Raw genomic sequence first — 27,293 nt, 5'->3', positions numbered from 1 at the left:
TGCAAAGCATCCTGTAAAAATATGCCCTCATGATGTCCCTGTGACACAACCAAGTTCTCTTTCTTTTTCTATTGAGCAAAAGATTGAAAATGATGACCATATGCACGATATTCTTCTGAGAAGTTTAGCTGACATCATCAAGCACTCAACCTCTCCCACCTCCTGATGTGTTTGCTGAGGACCAGGGATAGGAATGGAAGGTAAGCTAAGACATCACTGCTTTAGGCACTATTAGAGACCAAAACCTAAGGTTTCCAAGCCAGCAGTGTTCACTGGCCAAAGTGAGTGTCAACCCTGCATTTTCTGTACATTCCTCACCATAATGGTAATGTCCCACAGTAGATTCCAAATCCAGCTATGCATCAGAATCACCTGGTAGCTTTACAAATACAGATGCCGGGCCCCTATCTTGACCCAGCGTAGCTTCTCAGATCAGAATCTCTTGGAAAAGCACCTGAAAGTGGTTTTAAAAGCTGTCAGACTTCAGTTCTGGGAGCCAGTGATTTTGGTGTTCTATGCAAAGTAGATGGCTGCTTGCTGCCTTGTGGGCATTCCAGGGTGAAAAAGTTCTTTTGGAATGGCTGAGAGTATTCCTCACCACCTGGCTTCTGAACTCTGGTCAACTTCTTCCCCTGACCCCACAGTTTGCTTTATGACGTCATCCCAGCTGGGACTAGGTGAGCCAAAGAGGGCCCTCTCTACTCGCCTCTGCTATCTTCACTACATGGGGTCATGAACCATCCTCGAGGAAATTTAGTCTCTCAAATGCCTCCTTCTCTGTTCCCTCCCAGCCACCTCACCTCTCTGGCTTCAACAGGTCTTGCTTCCTTCCTGACCTCTATGGTCTAGTTTTCACAAAGACATTGGGGCTTTTTTTTTCGTTAAGAGATTTGCTTTTGTTTTCTTCTTACTCAAAGATCTTCAATACTTCCCTGATGCATCGAAACTAATGACAAAACACTCTTTCAGTTTCCTTCACATGATACTCTTTCAACTTGTCTCACTAGCTTCAAGTGCTACATTCCTACACCCAATCCATATTATAGTCACACTGGTTAACTCATACTGACCCAAATATACCAAGCACATTCCCACATTCCCAATTTTTGGCCTTTCTTCAAATTACTCCACAGCTGAGAATGTCTTTCTTTATCGTATTCAGCTAGGGCAATCTCATTTCTCCTTTAAGATCAAGTTTAAATCTCCCTTGCCCAAGAAACTTATGGATACCTATATCAGAGTTAATTTTTTCCTTTCCTCTGGCCTGAGACACTGTCTTAACTCCATCACCCTTGGTATGGTTCATTTTGTGTTTTGTTTATTTTGCATGTATCTGTCTCCCTTGCTGGATTATGAGCCCATACAAAACAAGAGCTCATGTTATATTTCTTTGCATTTTCTATTTTGTGGTGTACATAGTAGGTGCTAAATAAATAACGGCCAAATGACTATCAATGCACCTACTTATTTTACTGTCATACAAACATTAATCATTGATGATTCTTTCTCAAGATTCTGCATCTACTTGCTAGGAAATGGACCTATTAGCACTCTTCATTTCCATCTTTCCATCAGGAAGCATCAACATGAGAGCAGGACAAGGCATTGGCATTTGGAAAGTGTAATAGTTCAGAGTGGATAAATTGTGACTCTCAGGCCACAGAGCCACGCTCCATTGCCCACTGACTCTCAGAGAACAGCATGGCATGTCAGGCTCAGACCAGATTTTAGCAAAAATATACAACTGGAAATAGAGTGAGACTCAGAAATGTTACTCTTTGCTTCATAGCCAGAGGAATCCACTTCTTCTTTTTTTTTTTTTTTAAAGAGAGAGTGAGAGACAGAGAGAGAGAGAGAGAGAGAGAGAGAGAGAGAATTTTTTAATCTTTATTTTTTAGTTTTCGGCGGGCACAACATCTTTGTTTGTATGTGGTGCTGAGGATCGAACCCGGGCCGCACGCATGCCAGGCGAGCGCGCTACCACTTGAGCCACATCCCCAGCCCAGGAATCCACTTCTAAAAGAATGAGCACTGTTGTAGCTGGATTACAGAGAGAAAAAGGTAGCATTTAATATTTGGGTTTCAAAATAAGATCTTGATCATGAAGAGGGAAGTTCTGGAGGAGAAGCATCATCTTGGAGAAGATTGGGGGCAGGGAGCAAAATTTGAGGAGTCCACATGGAAAGAAAGAGGCTCCACCAGTGGCTTGGCCAGAAAGTCACCACAGGGAGGACCTCCTGCATACTGTACCATTCTTTACCATCCTGGGAAGGACCCTGTGGCTAGGGAGGAGCACCTCCTTTGACAGCAGCTATCCTGGCTGTCCTTGATAACTGCTGCCTAATCAGGCAGATATGTAGATCTGCATCATTCACAGGCCTGTGACAGACCTTCTAGTGATGACACTGCTGAGCCTAGGACACTATGTTCCCAGCCTTCCTACTTGACCTTTTCCTTCCTACCATCCTCTCACTTCAGGTTAGCTACATCCTTTATTCTGCCATAGAAAAGGTAACAATTTTAATAACATTAAATGTTTAAGTATGTTTTCTGTGACAGACCTGCTAAGGACAATTATGTATGCCTTAGGCCAGTACATTTTTACAACCTTTGAGCTAATAACTATTATCATTATTCTTATTTTACAAACAAATTTGTAAAAGTTAAATATAGGAAGAGAATGTTCGTCACATTCAAGCGAACCCAAGACTTTGCCTCAAGGCATTTGTTGCCTGGTATGAGTCCATGGGTGGGCTGGTGGGGAGATGTCCAAGAACTTCTCAAAATTATAAGCAGTGCTTCTGTGTATGTGCATATGCTTTTCTGGGAATAGTGTCTATAGATTTTATCAGGCTTGTAAAAGCTTAAAAAAAAAACTTCATCAGAGCATTTTCTCTACCAATAAAGTAAGTAAAGTTTATAAAGTAAGAAAAGGACAGTGCAGGGTTAAAAACAGTCTGATAACAGGAAGCCCAATTTTCACATACAGTTATCAAGCAATTCACCTTAGTGAACAGATTTCCACTCACGTTCCTGCTATGGAGTCCCATTACACATTACCTCAACCATATCCACCCACTCAGTGGCTCTCAATCCTGGGCCCAGGCCACCATCATTACCACCATGTGGGTCCTTATTAGAAATAAAAAGTGGTGTTTCACCCCAAACCTACTGAATCTGGAGATGGAGACCAAGAATTGGTTTAAACAAATTCTTCAAGTTATTTGGATAGTTGCCAAAGTATGAGAACCGCTGTTTAACTGAAGTTTAAAATTCATCCTCTTTGGATCCTTGTGATGATAATCAATGCTCTAAGATTCATCTTCACCATTGGCTATAAGAGGCTGTGTATATGCTGGGAAACATTTTAAAACTTTCATTAGTGGAGGCAGGGCTTTTAGGAAAGAGAACTGAAAGTCTCTCCTATTTCCAGGTCAGCCCAAATAAAAATGCATTCATGTGGGGTTGTCTGGTCTGGGCAGTATCTATCACAGAGTTTTAACTAATCATTCTGTATTGGCTATCAGTGAGTCATCCCAGCATATCTGCTAATAATGGTAACAATAAATAACAAATTAATAGTAAAATAAGCAGCAACAATAAAATAAACATATATGCTAAGATAGTTGTATTATTTTTCATAACTCATCATGAGAAATATGATTATTAATGTTCCTTATTACCAAGAAAAATGCTATATGCAAAATGTATACAAAGCAGAGATATTATATAACAAATCCTAAGAGTTAGGTACCTAAACTATTTTACAGATAAGGACATGCCAGCTGTATAAGATTACACTGCTGGTAAGAGGTGAAGCCTAGATTTGAGCCCAGGATCTTCTGACTTCCAAGTCTATATGTCATAGTACTTCTTACTCATCATTCATTTGTTGTTTACCCAACCAACAAACTATTATTGGGGCCTGGCCCTACACCTTATGAAGGGGTATAAAGGTAAATGATCCAGAGAAGGAGTTTGGGGCAAGTACACAATTAACCATCTCTCTACAACATGATCAGTACAAAGTGGGTTTTGAACAAACTGCATGGACAAACACACAGTAGGGAGAGAGAAGTTACTTATGGGATCTCACTATCAGAGTCCTGTGAGACAGCGTCTCTCTTATGCCTCTTAAAACCTTAGTCATTCATTGGTAATTCAGGAAGTGAACAGAGGTCATCATGTTATTCCAAGTCACCAAGTTGATTCATGAAGCTGAATGGTTAGCTACCTGGCTTGAGAATTTCACAGTCATTTTGCTTTTATTCCCTTAGTTTTTTTTTTAACTGCAGTAAGAAGATGATGATAAGATAGGCCCTGAGTTAAGTATTTTCTACATATTTAAGTTTCATAAAATTTCTGAGCAAATGAGGTACTTGAGTCTATGGAAATTTCCTAATTTACAAAAAGGATATAATTTTAAATGAGTCAAAAGACAACCAAGGATATTGGAGAGGGAATGGCTGTGATCAAAGCATGTTATTTGCATGTGTGAATATACCACAATATATAATTAAAATGCACACAGAGAGATAAGAGACTCAAATTTCTATTATTTAGAAGTGAAAAAAGCCAAGGTACTGAGGTTCCCTGAGGCTGACCCATCAGTGCAATTAGAGGCCCATACACTTGCATCTCAGGACTGTATTCTAATTCAACATCCCAGGAGACCACTACTCAGACCAAAAGAAGACTTAAATGGTAGAAAATAAGATTCTAGTATCAAAAGCCTAGGAATGAACTCAGAATGTCACCTAGTCTAAGCCAAATATTCAGGATATACAACATTTAAATTATATAGCAGGATATTCATGTTGATGAAAAATCTATTGTTATTAAAAATATCCAACTTACTTCCATAATTGTTTCCAACTCTCAACAATCAGGAAATTTTCCCAACTGACATAAATCATTTTACTCCAATTCTTTGCTTAAATGCCAGGGCAAGCAACCATCACCATTTTCAGTATAATTCATCAGGATTTAAAAACCATTATTGCAATAATCTTTTCCCCATATGTAAAAACATAGTTCCTTTAGAATATTTATTTATAATGAGTATGTATTATTTTTCCTTCTACACATCTTTTCTCTAAATATTTTCAGATTTTTTTCTCATAAAATATTTGTTTTGTAACTAACCTGGAGCTGAGTATACTGAAATATTAATGAATATTACACATATTTATCTTATTCTGTGATACAATATGAAATGCAATATTCATTGGGTACTTTTTGATTAATTCCTTGCAGACCCTTTAAGGCTAAAGTTAACATTCTATTTCACAAATGAGAATCTGAGAGAGAGAAGGTATAACTTGTCAAAGCCAAATGACTAAATAGTAAGTATGAGAATTGGGAATTAACACCAAATTCTCTTACTAGAATTCTCTGGCTATTTCTATTATTCTTCTGAAATCTTTGTGAGAGAGCAGAGCTGAAGATGTGTTTACCAGCTTCTCTTCAGGGAGATTAATAATCCCAAAAGGGTTTATTTATGAACTCTCTAGTATTTAACAAAAGTGCAAATGAGTGATCCCAAAACATCGGAAGTTGTAACATTCTACAACCTCTAAAAATTCAACAAAAGTCACCCAGTCTCCTTCGCTGTGAAGAAGAAGCTTTATAGTTTGATGTTACCCCATTTATTGATTATTGATTTTACTTCTTGTGCTTTAAGAGTCTTGTTAAGAAAGTCAGTTCCTAAGCCAATATGTTGGAGGGTTTGGCCTATATTTTCTTATAGTAGGTGCAGGGTTTCTGGTCTAGTACCTAGTTCCTAGATCCATTTGAGTTGAATTCTATGCAGGATGAGAGATAGGGGTTAAATTTCATTCTACTACATATATAAGGATTTCAAGTTTTCCAAAAGCACCATTTGTTGAAAAGTCTATCTTTAGAGAATGGGAGAAAGTCTTTGCCACCTGCACTGAGGTGAACTCTCCAGTACTTAACAAAAGTGCTAATGAGTGATCCCAAAATATTGGAGGTTGTAACGTTCTACCACCTCTAAAAATTCAACAAAAGTCACCCAGTCTCCTTCGCTGTGAAGAAGCTTTATAGTGCTTTTGGAAAACTGATAGAACATTAATTTTTAGGATATATAAAGAACTCAAAAAACTTAACTCCCAAAACCAAATAGCCCAATCAATAAATGGGCAAAAGAACTGAAGAGACACTTTACAGAAGAACAAATATGAATGGTCAACAAATATACAAAAAAATGTTCAAAGTCTGTAGCAATTAGAGAAATGTAAATTAAAACTACACTGAGGTTCCATCTTACTCCAGTCAGAATGGCAGTCATCAAGAAATCAAGTAACAACAAATGTTGGTGACAATGTGGGGGAAAAGATATACTCATACATTCCTGGTGGAACTGCAAATTGGTGCAACCACACTGAAAAGCAGTATGGAGATTTCTCAAAACACTAGGAATGGAGCCACCATTTGACCCAGTTATCTCACTCCTCAGTATATATCCAAAGGATTTAAAATCAGTATACTATAGTGACACAGCCACATCAATGTTTACAGTAGCACAATTTACAACAGCTAAGTTATGAAACAAACCTAGGTGTCCAGATGAATGGGAAAATAAAATGTGGCATATATACACAATAGAATATTACTCAGTCACTAAGAAGAATGATTTTATGACATTTGCCAGTATATGAATGGATCTGGAGACTATCATGATAAGTGAAATAAGCCAGTCCCCCAAAAGCCAAAGTTTAAATGTTTTCTCTGATATGTGGAAGTTAGCCCTCAACAAAGGGTAGGGAGGGGAAAAATAGAAGTTCAATAGATTAGACAATAGGGAAAGGAAGAAAGGGAGGGGGAATAGGAAAAGGAAAGTCAGTGGAATGAATCTGACATAATTTTCCTATGCACATATATGAACACATCACAATGAATCCCATCATCACGTTTATCCACAAGAATGGGATCCTAACTAGAATAAGATATATTCCATGCTTGTATAATTATATCAAAATGGATTCTACTGTCATGTATAACTAAAAAGAACCATAAAGTTGAAAAAAGGCACCAAGTCATCAGAAGTGTGATGTATGGCTCAAAATGGTTAACGACACATTTAATATTTGTAAATAATTTAACTATTGAATCCAAACTATATAGCCAACAGGTAAAGACAGCATCAGAAACTTAAGGCAATGGCAGCTGAGGAGTTAACATGCATAAGCACAGATGCAAACTAAATTGATCAAAAAAGGCATATGCCTCCCCTTTTACCTTACCTGGCATGTGCTCTGATGCCCTGCTTAGTGACTGGCCAGCTGGCTGCTAGCTTGATAAACAGAGTACAATTGCTCATCTCACAGGCCTTTGTGATTAGGGCCTGGCATCTTTAAGAAGACATTCCACACAGAGACAGGCCTGGAGAAGGGGGTCAAAAATGATGGGGGAGCAGGATATGTTAGTTAGTGAGGAATGGGGGTAGTGAAGGAGACTGGGCAGGAGGACTGCTGCTCTGCAGAAGGCAAAGTAGTACAGCAATGAGGCCCCTCATTTAAAAAAATATATATATATAGTGTTTTTTTTTGGGGGTACTGGGGATTGAACCCAGGGGCACTTAAAATGGATCCACATGCCCAGCCTTTTTTTTTTTTTTTGTATTTAATTAGAGACAGGTTTTCATTGAGGTGCTTAGGGCCTTGCTAAGTTCCTGAGGCTGGCTTTGAACTTTCGATCCTCCTGCCTCAGCCTCCTGAGCCGCTGGAATTACAGGCATGTGCCACCATGCCCCCCCCCCCTTTTAATTAATTTATTTTTAAGAATATTCCCATCTTATGTCAGCCCAAATCACATTTGTGTGTGTGCGTGTGCGTGTGTGTGTGTGTGTGTGTACTTGGGATTGACTCCAGGGTATTTTTACCGCTAAGCTACATCTTGAACCTTTTTTTATTTTGGGACAGGGTCATAATCTGAGTCAGGGTCTTGCTAAGTTGCTGATGTTGTCCTCGAACTTGCGATTCTCCTGCTTCAGTCTCTGGAGTTGCAGGGATTATAGGCATGCACTACTGCACCTAGTTCCAAATCACATTTTCTTTGTTCTTTGCAATTATCTTCTTTTTTTTAATTAGTTCATTTGTTTATATATATTAGGGTTTATTTTGACATAATCATAGAAGCATGAAATATAGTTTGTATAGTACTTTTGAATATAGTACTTTCCTTTCCCCTCCCCTCCTGCTTCCCCTGTTCCCTTTTCTCTAATCTAGTAATACTTTTTTATTTATATATCTTTTTAAATTAGAGAATTATACATATATATTTTTATATATGAAATTCACTGTGGTGTATTCATATATGTACATAGAAAAGTTTGGTCAGATTCATTCTATTAATCCTCCCTTTTCCTGTCCCTCCTCCATTCCCCTCAATTTCCTTCCTGTCCTCCATTGATCTCTTTTCTATATTCTTGAAGTTTCCCCCACACTTTTTCATTTCCTCCCCCTCCCTCGTTCTTTCTTTCTTATCCCTTATTTTGGATTAGCTTCTAACATTCAACCTTAGCCTTTCTGCATCTGGCTTACCTAGCATTATGTTTTTTTCAGTGCCATCCCTTTACCAGTAAATGCCATAATTTCATTCTTTATAGCTAAGCAATACTCCATTGTATATATATAGGCCACATTTTTAATCCATTCATCTGTTGCCAGGCTTCTGTGCTGGTTCCATAGCTTGACTACTGCGAATTGTGCTACTATAAACATTGATTTGGCTGCATTCCTATAACATGCTAATTTTAGATCTTTTGGATATATACAGAGGAGGGGTATAACTGGGTCACATGTATTTCCATTCCTACTTTTTTTTGAGGAGTCTTCATACTGCTTGAGAGTGGTTGGATTTGTGATTATCATCCTTTAATTCCTGTTGGTAGCACATAAAATTGGACAGTCCTACGAGAAGTCACATGATTTATGGGGTATATAAAAGTATTTCTTTGCAGAATTCAATTTTAAACTACCTCATTCCATACCCTTTGCAGCATATAACTATCACTAGCTGAAGAGGTGTTTGCAATGTAGTCCTTCATTTCCCCAAGACTGAAAGCAAAAGGCAGTGCAAACACAAACTCTGGAATGTATCCCTGTGTGAAAAAACAGCAGAAAATACAGTCTAGTAATAAATTTTTGAAATTTTCATTTTCTTTTGAATCATCCTGTATACCTTAATTTCAGAGAACCACTTGAAAAAATATCTCCCATATAATTTTGAGTAGTAAGATATTCAGTTTAACATACTGAATGGAGGATGGGTGAGAGTATAGCTGGAGGGATTCACATCTAGCTTAGCAAAGTGGTTCTGTGAAAGAAGTGTCTATATAGCAGATAGGCTGAAGATGGGCTGTATGCACCTGGGTAAAGATGGGAAAGGCCTGCTCATTGGATCTGATGACCCAGGTTGGGAGGGGAAGTGGAAGTGGGATGACAGAGTAAGGACTTGACATTAAATTTGTTGTCACAAGCTTTAGTACTGGACTGAACCCACAAAGATTAAATTTAAGAATAGTGAATGCAAAATTCTTTTTTTAAAAAAAATTTTAGTCATAGATGGACAATATCTTAGGTTTATCTATTTATTTTTTTATGTGGTGCTAAGGATTGAACCTGGTGCCTCAGGCATGGAAGGAAAGCACCATACCACTGAGCCACAACCCCAGCCTCGACAAAATTCTTAGTTTAGGCGATTGTACATGTTTAAGATGAGGGCAACTAGCCTGCAGTTCACATAATCTGAGGTTTTTAATTGACCATAAAGATTTATACATACCAACATCTTTGCATAAAACAACATACATTCTCCCTCCCTTCTCTCCATCCTTTTCCCCCAAAAGTCTTCAACAGTCCATCTTTGCAGTCTTTGGCTGCATTAAGAAAGATGTATGTTCAGATCACAGGAAGGTTGACCCTAGTGTACCCTGAGTTGGTCAACTCAAAACTGTAACACTCTGTTCAGCTCTGACAATAACCTTGACAAATCTGATGCCTATATTAGTGGGAAGAGAGAACCACCTAGAGGACATGTCACTTAAAGAATGGATGAGGAACTGTGCATACATTCTGAAGAAGGGAACACTCAAAGCTTCATGTATCCACATATTTGAAGAGTCATAATATGATTAACAACACAGACTCTGGTATCAGATTGCCTGGGTTCAAATCTGACTGAAATTAGTGGAGATGGGCACCATAGTATTTGTGAAGACTCTTTTTTTTTTTTTTTTTTTGTGGTGCTGGGGATTGAACCTAGGGCCTGTGCATGCGAGGTAAGCACTCTATCAACTGAGCTATATCTCCAGCCCCTGTGAAGACTCTTAAAGGAATGTGCCATGTCACATTCATCCTTGTGTATATACCGGGCCTGACACAACATAGGTGTTTAATAGTTTCTTTAGTTTCCCTCTATAGAGACGTAATAAGCAAAGAATGAAGATTTCAGAGGCAAATTACAAAGGAGGTACATACACACACTGGCTAAGCACCTGGAAGCAACCACAAGGCAAATAAAAGCAGCTTATCATTGCTTTCCCCACAGCTGGCCATGGTGGTCATGAAAATGATGTGGTGTATTGAAATCATAGTTGTCTCCTGGTAACTGAGTGAGGAAGCAGCTTGAGTGAGAGAGAACTGCTGTTGCTTCTTCTTTTTTCCTTTTTAGAGAGGGAATTTGCATTTTAAATATTGTTAGTTTTAATGGGCCCAGGTCAGCTAGGAGTCGAGTCAGCTCTCAGCATCCACTTTTCATTCTCTAATCTTGGTTCTTTTTTGTTGTTTTGTTCATAAAATTTGACAGAAGCATGTTTTCCCCTGATGTCATGGTGCCATGCTGTTTTGTCCTTGGCGAAAATATCTGCTATTGAAGCTTAATTAAAAATACAGTTGTTTCCACTTTGTAGCTATCAGAAGAATCTATTATAGTGTTTATTTTCTCTTCATGTGAGATAATTTGGGGAAATGCTAGCTCCTCACTCCACAAAAGGTCACTAAACTAAAATGAGATGGTTTAATTGATAAGCATTCTTTAAGGAATGTGCAGTATTCCCAAGATCCTATCCTTGCAGGGCTCTGGGCTTTGGAATGAAATCAAAGTCTTTTTAAAAGCTCCACATCTAAATGTAGCCATTCAGAAAATAGCCATGAAAATTCCTTTCTTCCCCCTAAGCTATCCGTTTCTTAAAGTGTTGTGAAATGTACAATAATTTTCAAGGTCTTAGCCACTTAACTCAAATTATAAAGCATATAAAATGTCAAAATGGTTTATGATTTAAACCATTTTCACTTGTTTCATATATATTTCATGTATAATATATTCTATATAATTACACGTGCCTATATATTCACATGGTTAGATAATGCCTTCTAAGAGCTAATTAAATCTTCAAGTGTTATCATACTAAATGAAGGAAAGTATTTCTACATTTCCTTGGGAACCTAGTAGAATTTTTCCTTTTTGGCATGCTTCATCTGTTCCTTACCTCAATAAAAACACTGACCTCAAAGAAAACTAACAAACCAGGTTCCCCAAACAGAACTCTAAAGGTTGAGAATCAAGGCAAGGCATACTGAGACACTTTGATATGTAAGTAGGGAGATGATCATGGAGAAGTCTTCAAACCAAATATATTTCATGAGAGTCTACCTCTCTACTTCTATACATGATGCTTTCCCATGCCCGTTTAGTTCCACTTATGTAATATATTTGTTCAACATACCCCCTCAGATAAATCATTTAAGGGAAGTAAACCTTAAAATTGTATGTCTAAAATATTCTGACCCCCCACCCCCACCCCCGCACCTCTGAGGCTCTACTTCCTCCTTCCCTGCTGGTTCTTCATACACCAGCTAACCTTATTATCTTTTCCAAAGGTTGCTTAGTATCTTTCTGCTTCAGGGCAGAACATGACCTGTTCTTTCTGTCTAGTATACTCATCCTCTTCCCCTTGGCCTGGCTGACCCTCTCTTTCTTCAGCCCCAGCCTACACATTATTTCTGAAAGAAAGCCTTTCCTACATCCTCTTCCTGCTCCACCATGGGACTAGATCAGGATCCTTGGTTATCAATTTTCACAGCTTGATAGTTGTCTTTATGGCATTTAACACAATCATGATGCTTCATCTCCCTGTTTAATGATTGGTTTATTGTCTATTTCCTCTACTAGACTATAAACCCCATTAAGGCAAGAGCAGTGCTCATGGTTGGTAAGATGGTGCCATGCATAAATAGACTGGACCCACTGAGCATCTCAAGCTATTCGTACTTCATTTCCATCCACTTGGGTGGTGCCTGACTGGAAAATTCTGACTGAAGTTTATTTAAGAAAGTGTCTGAACACCTTCCCCCACCTCTACCTCCCCTTCCCCCAGCACATATGCCCCAGGGAGTCTGTGCAAACTGCCAATGAAAGATAGTCTTTTTACTACAGAATCTTGTCACATATCCTGGAATTTTATAGAAAATATATACTTGTAGTTTTCTCCCCACTGGTTACTCGAAAGGAGAATTGTTCTTAATGAAACTTTAATACTTCTGCCCTTCCCATTAACGGATGATTGGTAAGATTAATGATTAAGAGAGAATCAGAAAAATAAATGATCATAAATTAAATCCTACTATGATCTAATTCTATTGAGATTCTTCTTTTCAAAATACAAATGGCTTTGTTTAAGTTTTCCACTTGAACCCAAAGGTGCATTTTTCACTCAGTTCAGTACACACCTTAGGGAAGGATATAGCTCTCGATCATGAAACTAACACATTTCCATGTTTTTTTCTGATAAACTAAAATATGTCTGGCATCACCCTCAGACTTTCTACAGAATGTACAAAACAAAGAAAATCTTAAAAACCAAAAGAAAAAACATTTGCATTTCTGAGAGGCAATCTTCTATGACTATTACCTTGGAAGAAAATAAAATTTGTTTGACTTAATGCTGTCTGTAGTAAAAAGACCACAGGGACAGCCCTAAATGGTTTATTAAGTAAGAAAGATTGAACACATGAAAAATTGTTCTCTCTTAAAACATTTCTAACCCACACATGTAATTTATATCATGGCAAAATTCAACACAAAAACTGTATTGTTTTTGGCACAATAACCTGCAAACATCCCTGGTTAGGATGCAAACTAAAAACACAGCTTAATACTGTTGACAACCACTAGCTTTAGATAGTGATTTCTACCATTATTTTATTTATGGAAACATATGAAAAGAGGTAACTATGGAAATAGAAGATCAAGTTATTAAAGGCATGTAATATTCTAATCTTTTGATTCTTATTTGCATGTCAGCATCATAAATAATATGCTCTGAATATCCCCAACATAGAATAGGAATGAAAGAAAATGCTTTTGCAATGAAAGCTTACTCCCAAGGATATTTGAAAAAGATGTCAGTATTTAAGTTAATCAATATCTGTTTCTAGCGGGCTTTATTATAAGAAGTGACAGTCTCTTTCTGGGGAGAGAGGGTAATTCTTTATACTGACATTCTATTCCATTTTCTGTAAAATGTAAATGGATGCCTCCATTAAATGAATTCCATGGTCAGTTAATATCCAAAAGCAGTTTTTTTCTCTATTACATCTTCATGTTCACTATACAATAGGAATAGTTAATTCCTAAAATAAATGTAAAAGAATATAACACAGAGCATCATTTTCAAATTGGTAATGACCAGTTCTTCCAGGACCATACAATTCTGTGTTTCTATGGATTATAGAGTAAGGTTGTGAAAAGAAAGGACCAGGGTGCAGGTCTGAATGAAATAGAAGAAGAATGTGATTACATTATCTGGACATTCCAGCTACTTCACGTTCTTAGATTTTAGAAACCATTTTTAAAGAGATAATTCATGTGCAACAAAATACAAGGTAAAATGCAGTTAGAGCACTCCATGCTACAGTACAAAGAATTCTGGCCTCTGGTTCTTTCCCTCCTCCTGCTATGCCTCTGTGCCCCATTTGGTTTCTAACAATTTGTTTTCCTTGTCTGAAAACAACAGATATTGTGATGAGGATCAGGCAAAATTATGGAGTCTATGAAAATGTTTTGAATAGTGAAATGGCATAAAGGGTTAGGAAAATGATGCTTGAAAAATGTTTCTATCACAGATGACCAACCTAAAGAGTTTGTCAGAAATTTAAGGGGTGGATATCTGAACCACGTGGTCTGGGTTTACTGTTTCAAGTTCCTACTTACCTCTGTAGATATAGATTTAGAATTGAGTAAAATGTGCAGAAGTAACCTAGGTAATCTATTTTAGGAGGTTCTATTAAACTTATTGTTTATTTATTTCCTATTGTAAAATTAAAAAAAATAAACATAAAAGCTTGCAACAGTTCAGAATGGTCTATAAAAAAGTACCACTACTTGCTTCATCATTCTTGACCTTTCTCTCTCTATCTCCCTCCCTCCCTCTCTCTCTCATAAGCACACATGCTCACACAAGATTCTCAATTTTCACTTCCCAGAGATAATCATTATGACCAGCTTCTTGTAAAATCAAATACTTTGAAGTTGAAAAACATTGCATGACATTTATGGATTTCAAAAAATTAAAGAGAAATCTAGAATTATCTTATGCCAGTTAGAGTTGGTGAAATCTCAAATTCCCTTGGAACAACAGAGTGGCAGACTGCTGGGTGAGGGAATTGAAACAATAACCCTGTAAACAAACTGCCCAAAGTGAATGACCAGAGACAGCCTACAGCAAAGATGGAATAATGCCTTCAAGGAACACCACCTCCTCCTCACGGTTTATAACCACTTGATGACGTTCTTCAACAGGTTTTAATGATTATCATACCTTCCCCTTTACAAAGGATTGATTTATTATGGTTTAAATTTAAAGAATACTAGTTTCCCAGTTTTGAATCGGGCTTAGATTACAGAACACATAAAATCAATGACTTTGTTCCAGGCAAGAAAAACAGAGTATTCATTTAAGTGCAAAAAGAATAGTCCTGGGGAAAAATTCCTCATGCAATTCTTCATACTAACCATTTCCATCACTGGCCTCTCCAACCTCTCCTCTTCCCCCAGCACTGTCATCAGCATCATAACACTTTCATGGTACCTTAACATTCACAAACTACTTTGAATATTATTTATTTTAATTCCTGAATTTTTTGTCAAATACTTTTAATTTACAGATAAAATTTTCTGCAGCTCAGAGCAGTGAAGTGCTTGGTTCAAAGTCATGGAATTAAGGACAGGTCTTTTCCTTTCACCAACATTAACTGATAAACTTCTAAGTGTCTATCTCCACTCACGTATCTCCTCTCAAGCTCCAGAACCCACATCTAACCAATGGAATTAGTGTCTGCACTTTGCAGACCAAATGTAGTTAAACTCACAGTTTCCAAGCTGAGCCTATAATATTCTCCCATATGCCTGATTTTCTCTTTGTGTCTCCCTGCGGCCCCCCCACCCTTGCAGTGAATGGTATCAGTATCATTATCCTTTCAGTTGTTTAAGCCAAAAATCTAGACATCATTAATCCCCTCAATATGTTTTCTCAACATGCATGTGTATACTCCATTGTCACATCCTGTGGAGTCTGCCCTCTGAATATTTTTCAAATTGTCTCCACTTCTTGTCTCCACCATGAACACTATAGTCCAAGACCCCATCATCTCATATTGAAATCCTTCCTACCTGTACATTCTGCCTTTTCCTCACCACTCCTACTCTATCTATTCTCTGTTCTATAGTCAGAGAAATCAGCTAATTGCTTTGCTTGAAATCTTTTGTTGGCTTCCCAGTTGCTATGTTTTGGATGCGGTTTGTCCCTACCAAAACTTGTAGGTATTGAGAGACGGTGGGACCCTGAGAAAGGGATTAATGTAGTTATTGAAGAATTGGGTTAGTTATTGTGAGAATAGGTTGTTATAAAGTATCTGGTTCCCTTTGTCCCCTTTTCTTTTCTGCAAATGTCTATTTGCTCTTCTGCCTTTTCCCATCATGTTATAATGCAGCATCATGTCCTTACCCATATGGCTATCTGCTCTTGAACTTTCCAGTCTCCATAACTGTAAGCTAAATAAACATCTTTTACTTATAAATTACTCAGTCTCAGGTATTCTGTTATAGCAACAGAAAATTTACTAAGACACTAGTGCTCTTTAGAAAAAGATAGAGTCTTTAGCATGGTCTATAATGGTTAATACAATCTGTCCCCTGTCTCTCTAGCCAGATTCCTGCCTTCACACTTTTGCTTTTGTCACCTAGGCTGTCTTTCATCTTGTCCCAGGCATCTAGCACCCTCCCTTCTTAGATGTTCCATATGTCTGGAATGCTTGTGCCCATCTGCTGTCACCAGCTAAATCTTAATTCATTCTTCGGCTCCAATGTCACTCTCTCAGGAAAGCCTTTCCTGACCTCTAGGTTTAATATTGGGTGCATTTCTCCATCATTATAAGTGTGTGTTTGTTTACTTGTTCTGTCTGTTACTTTCCATGGCCTTGTAAGATCTGATAGCTTCGCACTATTGCATCCTCTGGTGTCCAACACAGGGCCTGGCACCTGTATAACACTCGGTAAATATATGTTGGAGTCATGCTCAGACTTGTCGATCCCCAATTTTTGCATAATGTTTCTACTACTGCCCTATTCTAGGGGGCCCAAGTGCTCAGATAATTAAATGAAAAGGAATCAGTTCTTCTATCTTGGAAACTAAAATTTGGAGATGAAATTCTGAGCCAACATAGCACATTTCAGCACTGTCAAGGTTTATGACTTAATATTGCTAATAGTCAAATATGTAGGAAGCGGTGCTTTGTCTTTCTCCACTAGGGAAAATCTAATGTACAGAAAGGATTACAGTAGAATTTATAAAACTTCATTTTTAACATAATGACAAACCATATATCATTAACCTCCCTGTTATAATGGTGCTTTGGATAGGGGTGTGGGACAGGGAGATGTTAAAGTCTTGAGTTCTCAGCTTGTTAAGAATTATAATGCAAATTTAAAAATTGGTTTTAAAACCATAGAGAACAAAATGCAAAATCTTTTACTTAAAGATTTGGAAGACTTTTTTTTAAGGGTCATAACTAATGAATGAAGTACTTCTTTACTGGTATAATCTAGCGAATAGAAAATTCATTTGGCAAAATGCTGGTTGACATTTCACTGAATATAATTAGAAAAAACTGGACAGATAGTGAATATAATGAGACATGGGAAGAAGAGGTCATTCCCATACTTTTTGTGCTCTATTCTCTAAAGGTTTTTCTGGGCAGTGGGATCCTGTCTACACTGTGGAAGTTATCAGGATTTTTGGTTGCTGCCAATAAACATGTCTGCTCTGGAAGTCTACTGTGGCAACTTGGAGAAATATATTTTGTCAATGGAAACCTCCATTTTTAGAATTATTTTTCCAAATCAATATCTTACTTCTTAAAATAAAGAACTTATGTTATATATGACCTTAAGTGACTATTTTTTCCTTCTGGAATTCTGTTTGACTATGGGATCAAATTCAATTCTAGCTCTAAGCCCTTTAGCCATAAAATTTCTGCCTGCTTCCTAGATAAAGTAGTATCACCTAATACAGTGACTCCCTCAAATGCCAACACTTCCTTTTAATATCCATAAAAGTGGAAGAGACCCTAACCCTCCCCAAACTTTTCCTTTCCTTCTTTTTTCTCTTCTTTCCTTCGTCCCTTTATTTCATTTGATTTACATTTACTGAGGAGTCTGCTCTGTGCCAAGCACTATTTTTGTTTTGTTTTGTTTTGGTACTGCTGGGGATTGAACCCAGGGCCTTGTGCATGCAAGGCAAGCACTCTACCAACTGAGCCATATTTCCAGCCCCCAAGCACTGTTTTAATCTCTGAGAATCAGCAGTAGAAAACCAAAAACGAACAGACAAAGTCCCTGTTCTTATAAAATTTACATTCTTGTATATCCTTTATAAATGGAAAGGAAGAATGGCTGAGAGTAGGGCAAGTTTTGATATTACAAAAAGGAGATAAATATTCGTGAATTTTAAAATCTTCCTTCCTGGTTTGAAGGTTAGAGAAACAATTGTTTTTAAATATGATGATTTATTCAATATAAAAAAATATTTTTAAAATACTGATACAAATTAAGAAAAGCCAAATCTGAGGATTTGCACATTTTTAAAAACATGATCTAGAATAAAATATCACATTATTACTAACTAGTGACTTCCAAAATGATGTTTATCTAAACATGATGTTCCATTTTCACTGTGTCTGTCAGAGAGTTTCTCTAAGTCTCCTGGAGAAGCCCCTTAAAAATAGGGCAATGTTTTAGTCATCATAGGATATCTTGGACTTTACCAGAGTGTCTGGTACATAGAGCACATATATACAGGCGTGTACCACCACACCTGGTTCATTGTCTTAATAAAACTATTCAGTAAAATACAGCATTATGTTCAGATTATTAACAAGGTTGGTTTGCAAAAGATAAACAAATTCCTCATAGTTTTAGAATATTCCAATGTTTTAAAAAATGACTGGCTTCTGGTTCTTTACTAATAATACAGAACTTTAATACCTTGAGTTTGGATTTGGGGACATGTGATCATATGTACATCTTATCCATATTTCTGAATTTCTTTCTGAGCAGTGGGAATAAATTCATTTTATTGTAATATCAAATACACTAAAATACATTCACAAATATATATATATATATATATATATATATATATATGTAAGGTATATGAATATTTATCTAATTTATGTAAACAATTTATATAATTCATTTCATTGTATGTAATTTCTTTTTTGGGGGGGATTGAACCCAGGGGCATTTAATCACTGAGCCACATCCCCAGCTCTTTTTTGTATTTTTATTTAGAGACAGGGTCTCACTGAGTTGCTTAGGCTCTCCCTAAATTGCTGAGGCTGGCTTTGAATTTGGGATCCTCCTGCCTCAGCCTCTGTCTCTGGAGCTGCTGGGATTACAGAGGTGTGCCATCACATCTGGCTCATTGTCTCAAGACTTCAGAGAGTTGGAGAATCAGAGGAATAGACACTTCTTCTCTCATGCTATACAAATTACTTGTCTCAGAGTCTAAAAAGGAGGTTAGCTCCATGGATGTGCGACTTCATGGGAGGGGGGATTCTGTAACTCTAGATTGAAACACATTCTTTGCTAACTTTATATGGTAGAAATCAGGCAGTTGGCATGTCAGTTACCCTTAAAAGTAATGAAAATAATAATAATAATTATTATTATATTGCACCAGAAGCAAATGATTCTAGAAGAGTTTATTTATTGCTTAACCTTAATTAACCTATGTAAATTAAAAATATCTAGGCAAAAATTAAAATTTAGACTGACATTTTTTTCTCTATGAGCTCAAAATTTCTTTAGAATATGAAAACTTCTACTTCTTAATAAAGTGATGTGACTGAGAAAGGAATAACACAGTGTGTAGAAATTCCTATTACTGATAAATGGAAAATATTCAGATATGGTACCTTCTTCAAGAAGATAAATTTTTACATCAGACTTGGGTTCAAGTCTTTGCTTCACTATTTACTCTGAGATCCTGGGAAATATACTTCATCTTTCTAAACCTTATTTCCTGGATTTGAATGGAATAGCAACACTCAGTACATAAGACTGATGTGGGGGTCAAATTAGATAATGGATATAAATGTTCTGCACAATGACTGGGGTATGATAAAGAACCGACAAATGAAGCTGTTATTAGAGATAGCATCCCTCACTCAGATTTTAATCCATTAAATAGTTACCTTATTGACAGGAATAATGTTTTTGACATTGTAGTAGAAGCCAAAATAAACCATGTTGAAAACTCCATGACGTCCCAAAGTTGCTGTAAATCCTTTGTTGAGGCCCTGGAGTCCCAAGCCTTCCTTCTTAATGATTTGTCTTGCATAACTTAAGGTGGATGGTTGCTACAGGAGAGAAAAGCAAAGCCAGAAAGATCATCTTTGGGACTGTGGAACAGAGTAAATTACTGTATTAGCTTCTCTCTAAGCCAGAATTATAAGGATTTTTTTTATCCCAAACATGAATAATCATGCCTAGATCTGTGCTTTTCAAAATTAGAAAACCCCCAAAGCAAACAAAATTGCATGCATAACAACAGGATTTATAGAGAAGATTGTTGGCAAAGAAAAACTATCTTTGGTGGAATTAGTGAAACTAATGTCATGTAATAACTATCACCACTTTCAACATGTAAATAATTGTATCCAATTCTGAAATATGCACTCTAATGAAGGGGATTAGCCATATAGATAAATTAGTAATCCTCTACACATCATCCAAATGGAATTTATACTTGGCTCCTGAATCCAGCATATTTACCTTTTTAATTATGTTTTTCTAAACTAATGTTAAAATTAGTCTCAATCCTATTGCCCCAATAGTTTTAAACTGGTGGTAGGTTAGAAATCGACCATGGATAAATGGCTGTTGATTGGTATATATCCTAAAGAAAATAGGCAATCAGTGCATGTATCACTTGCTGTGATAAATTATAAATCAATGGTGATAGAAGAACTAGGTTACCTTTAATTTATTCTTTTTTTTTCTTTTTTTATTGGTTGTTCACAACATTACAAAGCTCTTGACATATCATATTTCATACATTAGAATCAAGTGGGTTATGAACTCCCATTTTTACCCCAAATACAGATTGCAGAATCACATCGGTTACACATCACATTTTTACATACTGCCATATTAGTAATTTATTCTTTTTCAGCTCTCTGATTGATTACCCAAGGCTGAAATAACTACTGGGATCCAATCTGCTACTTTGGGAACTTGCTAAGGAACTTACTGCAATTTGCTCTGAGGTTTATAATTCATGACAATACAATTACAATGACTCATGGGTTTTTTTTTTAAACTATGAGTGATTGTTTCCTTTTTTGGAGTTTATACACAAAGGATATCTCGCTCACATTTTGACTAAATATTAAATGGGGGGACATATTCAGTGTTTAATCCCGCCCCCCATGAGGCAAGCAGTGACATGACATTTGTTTGATATTTTACTAGAGCAGGTCACACAGTCTGATGTGATTTCAGTATGTTTTCTTATCATGGCAATTAAGGCTACATCAGTAGAATAGACAAATACAATCAAGGCTTTTCATGTAACTTGTATTTATAGTTATATAATTAACATAATACATTTAAATGAGCTTTTTTATATAGTAAATCCTATAGTTTTTACTGATAATTACACGGCTATACTCAACTTCACCTTTTCTTTTAAGAGTATTAATTACAATAAATTACATTAAACTTAAGAAAACTTATCTTTGTAACATGAAAATACCATGTGAGGATATATCTTGAAATAATAAAAGACATCTCATGTAGGAAAACAAATTCCCAGAAGGTTAAAGTTCACTATTCTATAACATGGGACATTTTCATTTTGGTTCACTATCAATCAAAATGATTTATTTTGGTCTTCATCAGAGAAGAGGACAAATTGAGCAGAAGATCATTTCTCCTGGGAAGGCATTGGCAGTACTGAGCAAACTGCCTAGGAGTGTCTTTCTCTGAAGGCTGTCTGAAGACAGAGAAAGGACAAGAGGTGGCTTTTCTGGGAATAAGAAGAGCAGGGCAGAGGTGAAGTTGCACAGCCAAACTGGACCAGGGTAGTGCCTTCTTCACCAATCTAAGTTTTCCATTCTCACACAGCTGAGAACCAGAGGGCAGGAAGGATGGTAAGCTCAGAGGCTATCAAGGTTCTAGAGCAATGGAGGAATCAATGACTTTAATGCATTTGCAGATAATAAGACTTTCCTAAAACAAAAAACAAAACAAAACAAAAAAACTAGAAAGAAAATATCTATTGCAAGAACCCTAGTTTGCTAAGTCATCAGAATTGGGATGACTAAACTAAGTATTAATTTGTGCAGCATCTTTCTTACAATCTTCAGAAAAGAAAACTCCTACAAAATCTTGGTGTCAACAAATATTCAAATGGCATTTATTGATGTCTGTGTCCTAATTTTCACTTGTGTAAGTTCTGGGTGGGTACAAGAAAGTGTAACACATGGATTTTAAACTCATGCTCTGTTGAATTTGAGCCCTAGTTGTCAATAAGTAGATCAGAGAGTAACATAGTAATTGGAAATAGGAGCTTAGAGGAGATAGCTCCAGCTTTGAGTCTCAGCCATAACACTTGCTAGCTTTGGCAAGTATTTTATCCTCTCTGACAAAATCCTTATTTCACTAGTTTGTATATAAGGGTAATAAAAAATTCTTCTCAAAATATCACTACATATGTCACTGTATATTTAGCTATTAATAATAGTGGCAATTATGCTGACAATAATAAATCAGTAATAACAAAATCACAGAAAATTTTACTTTTAGTTGAGGCAGTGGCAGTCAAAAGGTGGTGGCTGAGTTGAGGGAGAAGAAGGATATGCTTAATGTTTCTTCCTTCTGTATATGTTTTCCTTTTCCCAGTATCCTAGACCTTTGTGATGAAGTCCATCAGAAATGCATGAGGAATGCAAAATAACACATCTGCTTCCTCTGAGACCCAACCAAATCCAACCTCCAGGTTAGAGATAACCTTTCGTGCATAGAGCCTATGGGCTCTAGAAGCAAGGCCACAAGGGAGCAAAGGTTGGAAATAGAAAAGCACATAAGCTAGGCCTCCACTGCATGGCTTTGGAGCCTAGAGTGCACTTTTACATATGTTCTCAGGTACCTGAAACATGGGAAACGTTCATCAGTGTCACTGTTATCACAGATGCTCCACCCCTGTTTATTGTGTAACTTAATCCTCTCAACAAGTGTGTGAGATAGGTATTATCATCCTCATTTGACACATGAAGAAACTAAGGCTTAAAAGTCAAGTTATTTGCCCAATGACACAGAGTACATGAGTAGAGCCAGAGCTCAAACTGGGCTCTTGAACTACAAGTCTATGCTTTTATACTCTGCTTGGTTCTGTCATTCTGACATATGTGATTGCTTCTTTCAACAACCCTGTAAGGTGGGCAGTAGGTACTGTATATTCTAATTGTTTGTGTTAGGAAACAAAGGATAGTTAAGCAATGTTCCCAGGTAAAATGCTGCTGATAAATGGCAGGTTCTGCATCTAATCAAGTGTTCTTTTCACACTCATTTTTGTTATATACAGGTGACAAGATTTTCAGAGTTTGATAATCAATCGAAAGAGCTAACAGATACACTATAGTACAAATGTATTTTTTTGGCAAGTTGGGGCCTTGGGATAAAGAAAAACTTCAAAAATTAGAAGTAAAAGTATCATGTATGTTTTTTGCTTCATTCAGGGACATTGTATCACACACATGTAAGCAAATATTCAATTAGAAAGGCAAAACATGACTTCCACTAGGATGCTTAAACAGGAAAATATAGAATCATTTTGACTAGTTCTCTGTAAACACAAGAAATTTTACTAAACTTATTTGATTACTGGGCTTCCATTTCAAAATAAAATGGTGGCTGATTACCATCATCAGCCAAATGATTCCAATACTATCCAACCCAGCAGGTCGTCCATCGGTTCAATTTCCCTGTGTTAGTTAGATTCACTCTGATTTTCATATTTAGTTACCAGTTGTGGGCCAAATTGCATTATAACTTTCCTAGCTCTACCTTTCATTGACTTCATCAGAGCTGCAAGCATGGAAGAGTAAAAGGATTGGGATGTAGCTAATGTTGTGATAGCACACTGATTTTGACATTGGTTTTTAGGAATCTTCAGTTCACTGGTAATTTTTAAAAGCATTTTCATTGGAAGTAACTAAAAATCTTATTTAACTCTGATTTCAGCTATTGCCAACTGGTAATGCTGGACACTCTGTGTTCTTTCCTGCGTTATTAAGTGCCTCTAGATGCCATGGACTGTGCTAAACATCTAGCACAGTGCTTTGCTTATATTCTATAGATTTGAACATTTTTTGCTTTAGTTTTTATTTGGAGATGTATGCTGATAATTTTTTATGTACCTGTGACAGTATTCCACAATGGTTATGGAATATGTAATCAAATTTCTGTTTAAAAAGTCCTTAAGAGGTTTAATTTTAAAAGACTATCTTACACGAATTAGACCAAACACAGAAAGGAAAATATCATGTGATCTAACTTATATGAAATCTTTTTTTAAAAGGTCATATAAAATATACAGAGATAGAGAATAAAATAGTGTTTACAAGGGCAGTGTTGGAGGTAGAGAGGGAGGAGAAAATGGAGAGATATAGGTCAAAGAATATAAAGTATCCAAGGATTCAAAGTACCAGATATGTAGGATGAGTAAGTCCATCATGAGAATCATAGTTAGTAAAATCAGATTGTGTTAGAATTTTGGTTAAATAAGTATATTTTAGCTGTTTTCACACAAAAAAGTAACCGAGATGATAGATGTTGATCTGTTTCAGTATAGTAACCATTTTACTATCTATATGTATCCTATAGCATCATTTGTAAATCCCAAATAAACACAATAAAATTTATTTTAAAAATTAATTTTAAAAGATACAAACACACAAGAACACACACACAAAGAAAGAAAGGAAAAGGAAGAAAAGATTCTTTGTAAACAATGCTCCTAGGCACCACTCTGGGGCACTGACTCCTCACTCTCCAAGATCCTAGTATTACTTACAAATCACTGAGATGACTTATGGCAGCCTGAGTTATTTTTTCTGGCATTCTTCCATCCCACTACTGACCATTGCTGGCTCTGATTAGCTTGTGTGATCATGGACAGAGGTTTTAGGCAGTGGGCATTGTTCCCTGGGTAAATAGCTATCAGAATATGGTCAATAGGTACAGGCGTGGGGTGTGTCAGTGGATTTCCTCCCTCTCTAAGGCCAGGGAAGAGTTCTAGGCACACCATGTCAAGAGACAGCACGCTCCACATGTGTTCCTTTACTTACTTTCTAAAGCAGGGCTAATTCTGTTGCATTTTATTGCCAAGGGAATGAGGGTGTTGCACTGGATTTCATCACGTGGCTGGAAATCAAACCGGATGAGACCTTTACACAATGGATTGTGTCCACATTTGCACCTTCAGAAAAACACTGCTTTGTTCAAAAAGAGAAGACCTGTTGCTACATTTATGTAAGAGAATATGATGGCTCTTCAGGAGATAGATGGTCACCTATATTTTTGATTACTCAAAAGAGGTCTTGATGCATTTTCATAAATTTGAAAAAAGAAAAAAGAAAAAGCTTCCTTTTATTTGAGAACAAAATGTAAGTGAAAGAAGAGGAGAGGAATCAGGCTTACAAGTCTACATTTATACATTTGTTTTAGCTTTAGTTCATTAATTCAACATTATAGTTTATTTTAGTAGAACATGAGTGTGAACAAAGAAGATACCCCAAATATAATTATGTTCTATCTACTTTTGATGAACAGATATATTTTAAAACAATCTGAACCCTCCCAGATGCTGAGCCATGGAGCTATCTGGACACCCAGTTGCTGCACAGTAGTCAGCATGGCACAGGCCCTAGAAGTGAGGAAATGGTGACACTACTTTGCCCTGCACTGTTGGCAGAGCAGGAAGGATGATGACGATGTCATGGCCACAGGAGCTACTGCTGAGAGGAGACTGGCAATAAAGATGTCTTTATGGTTTCAGAAAGACTTTTGATTTTTCTTAGAGCTTTTTAATTATTCAGGTTTCTCTATACAAATGAAAGCATTGTGGTTGAGTAGAAATAGGCTTCTATGTTAATACTCAGTTCTTTACAACTACTAATAACCATTGGACTTCATATTTACTACTTATAAGATGGGAATAAAGCCACCAACATTATAAAGAGAGAATGTGAAATATCAAATGGGCATTGAGAAAAGTGGAAGAGTTCACAATGGTGATGAGAGGGATGAGATAAGGGAGAAGTGTTGGCACAAATCATCAATTATCTTCTCTTTAGTTCTATATTCATTTGAGGAATCAAACACATTGTATGAGTAACTTACAAAATTACAAAAAAGTTTTTAAAGAATCAAATAAAGGGAAAAACATCTGACATATAATGGATGTTCTGTAAATGGTAGCCATTATCATTAAAGTCTTGATTCTGAAAACAGAAATGTAGGGTTCCTGGCACAGCTGAATGGAAGGCTGAAGTCTATTTTCTGTAAATGATAATAGAGAAGTAACTTGGCTGCTCCCTTAGGTATTGTTGAAAGATAACTATAGGAATAGATTCATATGCATAATTTTCTTTTCTGCTCACAAACATCACAGAGTGGAAAGAAATACTTTAGGTACTGAACAGTTGCCAAGCAGTGTTTCACACAGTAATGCAGGAAAAATTTGAACTTAATACAACATCGTGAATGCTGACATGCCCTTGAAGCTGGCTTCTCACACTATCTGTGAACACAATCACACACTTTCTCTAAATAACTCAACTCCTCTCTCCTTTCCTTGAAAGAGATGACAGCCCTTCTATTTACTTTATGTTGACTCCACATGACATTATGAAGTTTAGTTAAGCATTTGTTCATTGTCTACAGTAAAAGTTAATCACCAAGTTTTGTGATATCCTATCTGATCTAATTGGTCTCTATTAGTTGCTAAGTTCCCAGCAGAGTGTGCAGAGCCAAATTTAATGGTGTTATCCACAAACCAGAAATAAACTCTGAACTAATTTCTTTTCAAAAAAAGTTCTTATCTCTAAAAATTTTACCATTAATCACACATTTACTATCTGTTCACTGACTCTTAAAATTATAATTATAGAGCAAGTAAACAGAAGACTAATTATTTCTTTCTTGGGTTGAAGAAAAGAAAAATGTACAGGTAAAATAGGCTTTTGCAGTTTCCTAAAGGTTTATTTAGGGAAATTACATCTCCTTTAATATTTGGGGGTGAGAATGATTATGTTCCCATGTAATGTAGTCAAAATGAGAGAGTAGAAGGAAAACCTGTGCCCCAGTCACACATCAGAGGCAAATCCTATAGACCTCAAGGGAAGGAAAACATAACCCTTTAGCCAAATAATAACTTTGAAGTAGATTTCAAAGTGGAGAGAAAAACTGGGAAACAATTCATACAAGATTTTGCTCCTGGGGAGAAATTCACATTTTCCAATCTAGCAGAGAGCATGTCAGCCAACCACCACTTGGCTTAGTACAACTGATAGGGGACTTCTAGTTCTTGTAAATATACAGATTTTAAAAAATGTATTCAGTTAGAGGGGAGAAAGTTCCTATAAGGACAATAAGCTACAAAGTCACACTTTTGGCAAGATTGGACTTGCAAACCATCTCCTCCAATA

General features: G+C 36.6%; 1 protein-coding gene across 5 annotated transcripts in view; it reads right to left on the bottom strand.

Moving 5' to 3' along the window:
* Window positions 1–27,293, bottom strand: part of SLC25A21 (solute carrier family 25 member 21) — a gene marked incomplete at its 5' end in the record, with an annotated part of 517,166 nt that overhangs the window by 6,782 nt on the left and 483,091 nt on the right. For all 5 annotated transcript variants that reach the window (XM_081290705.1, XM_081290707.1, XM_081290706.1 and 2 more), the window contains one exon: window positions 19,776–19,940. In XM_081290705.1, the coding sequence (XP_081146831.1) occupies window positions 19,776–19,940 (165 nt within the window). The remainder of the gene's footprint in view (window positions 1–19,775; window positions 19,941–27,293) is intronic.

This window comes from Spermophilus citellus (assembly GCF_964194105.1).
Source record: "Spermophilus citellus genome assembly, chromosome: 4".
In the NCBI taxonomy this organism is placed as follows: domain Eukaryota; kingdom Metazoa; phylum Chordata; class Mammalia; order Rodentia; family Sciuridae; genus Spermophilus; species Spermophilus citellus.
Note: the sequence above shows the minus strand (reverse complement) of the source record. Positions and strands in the feature narration are given on the sequence as shown.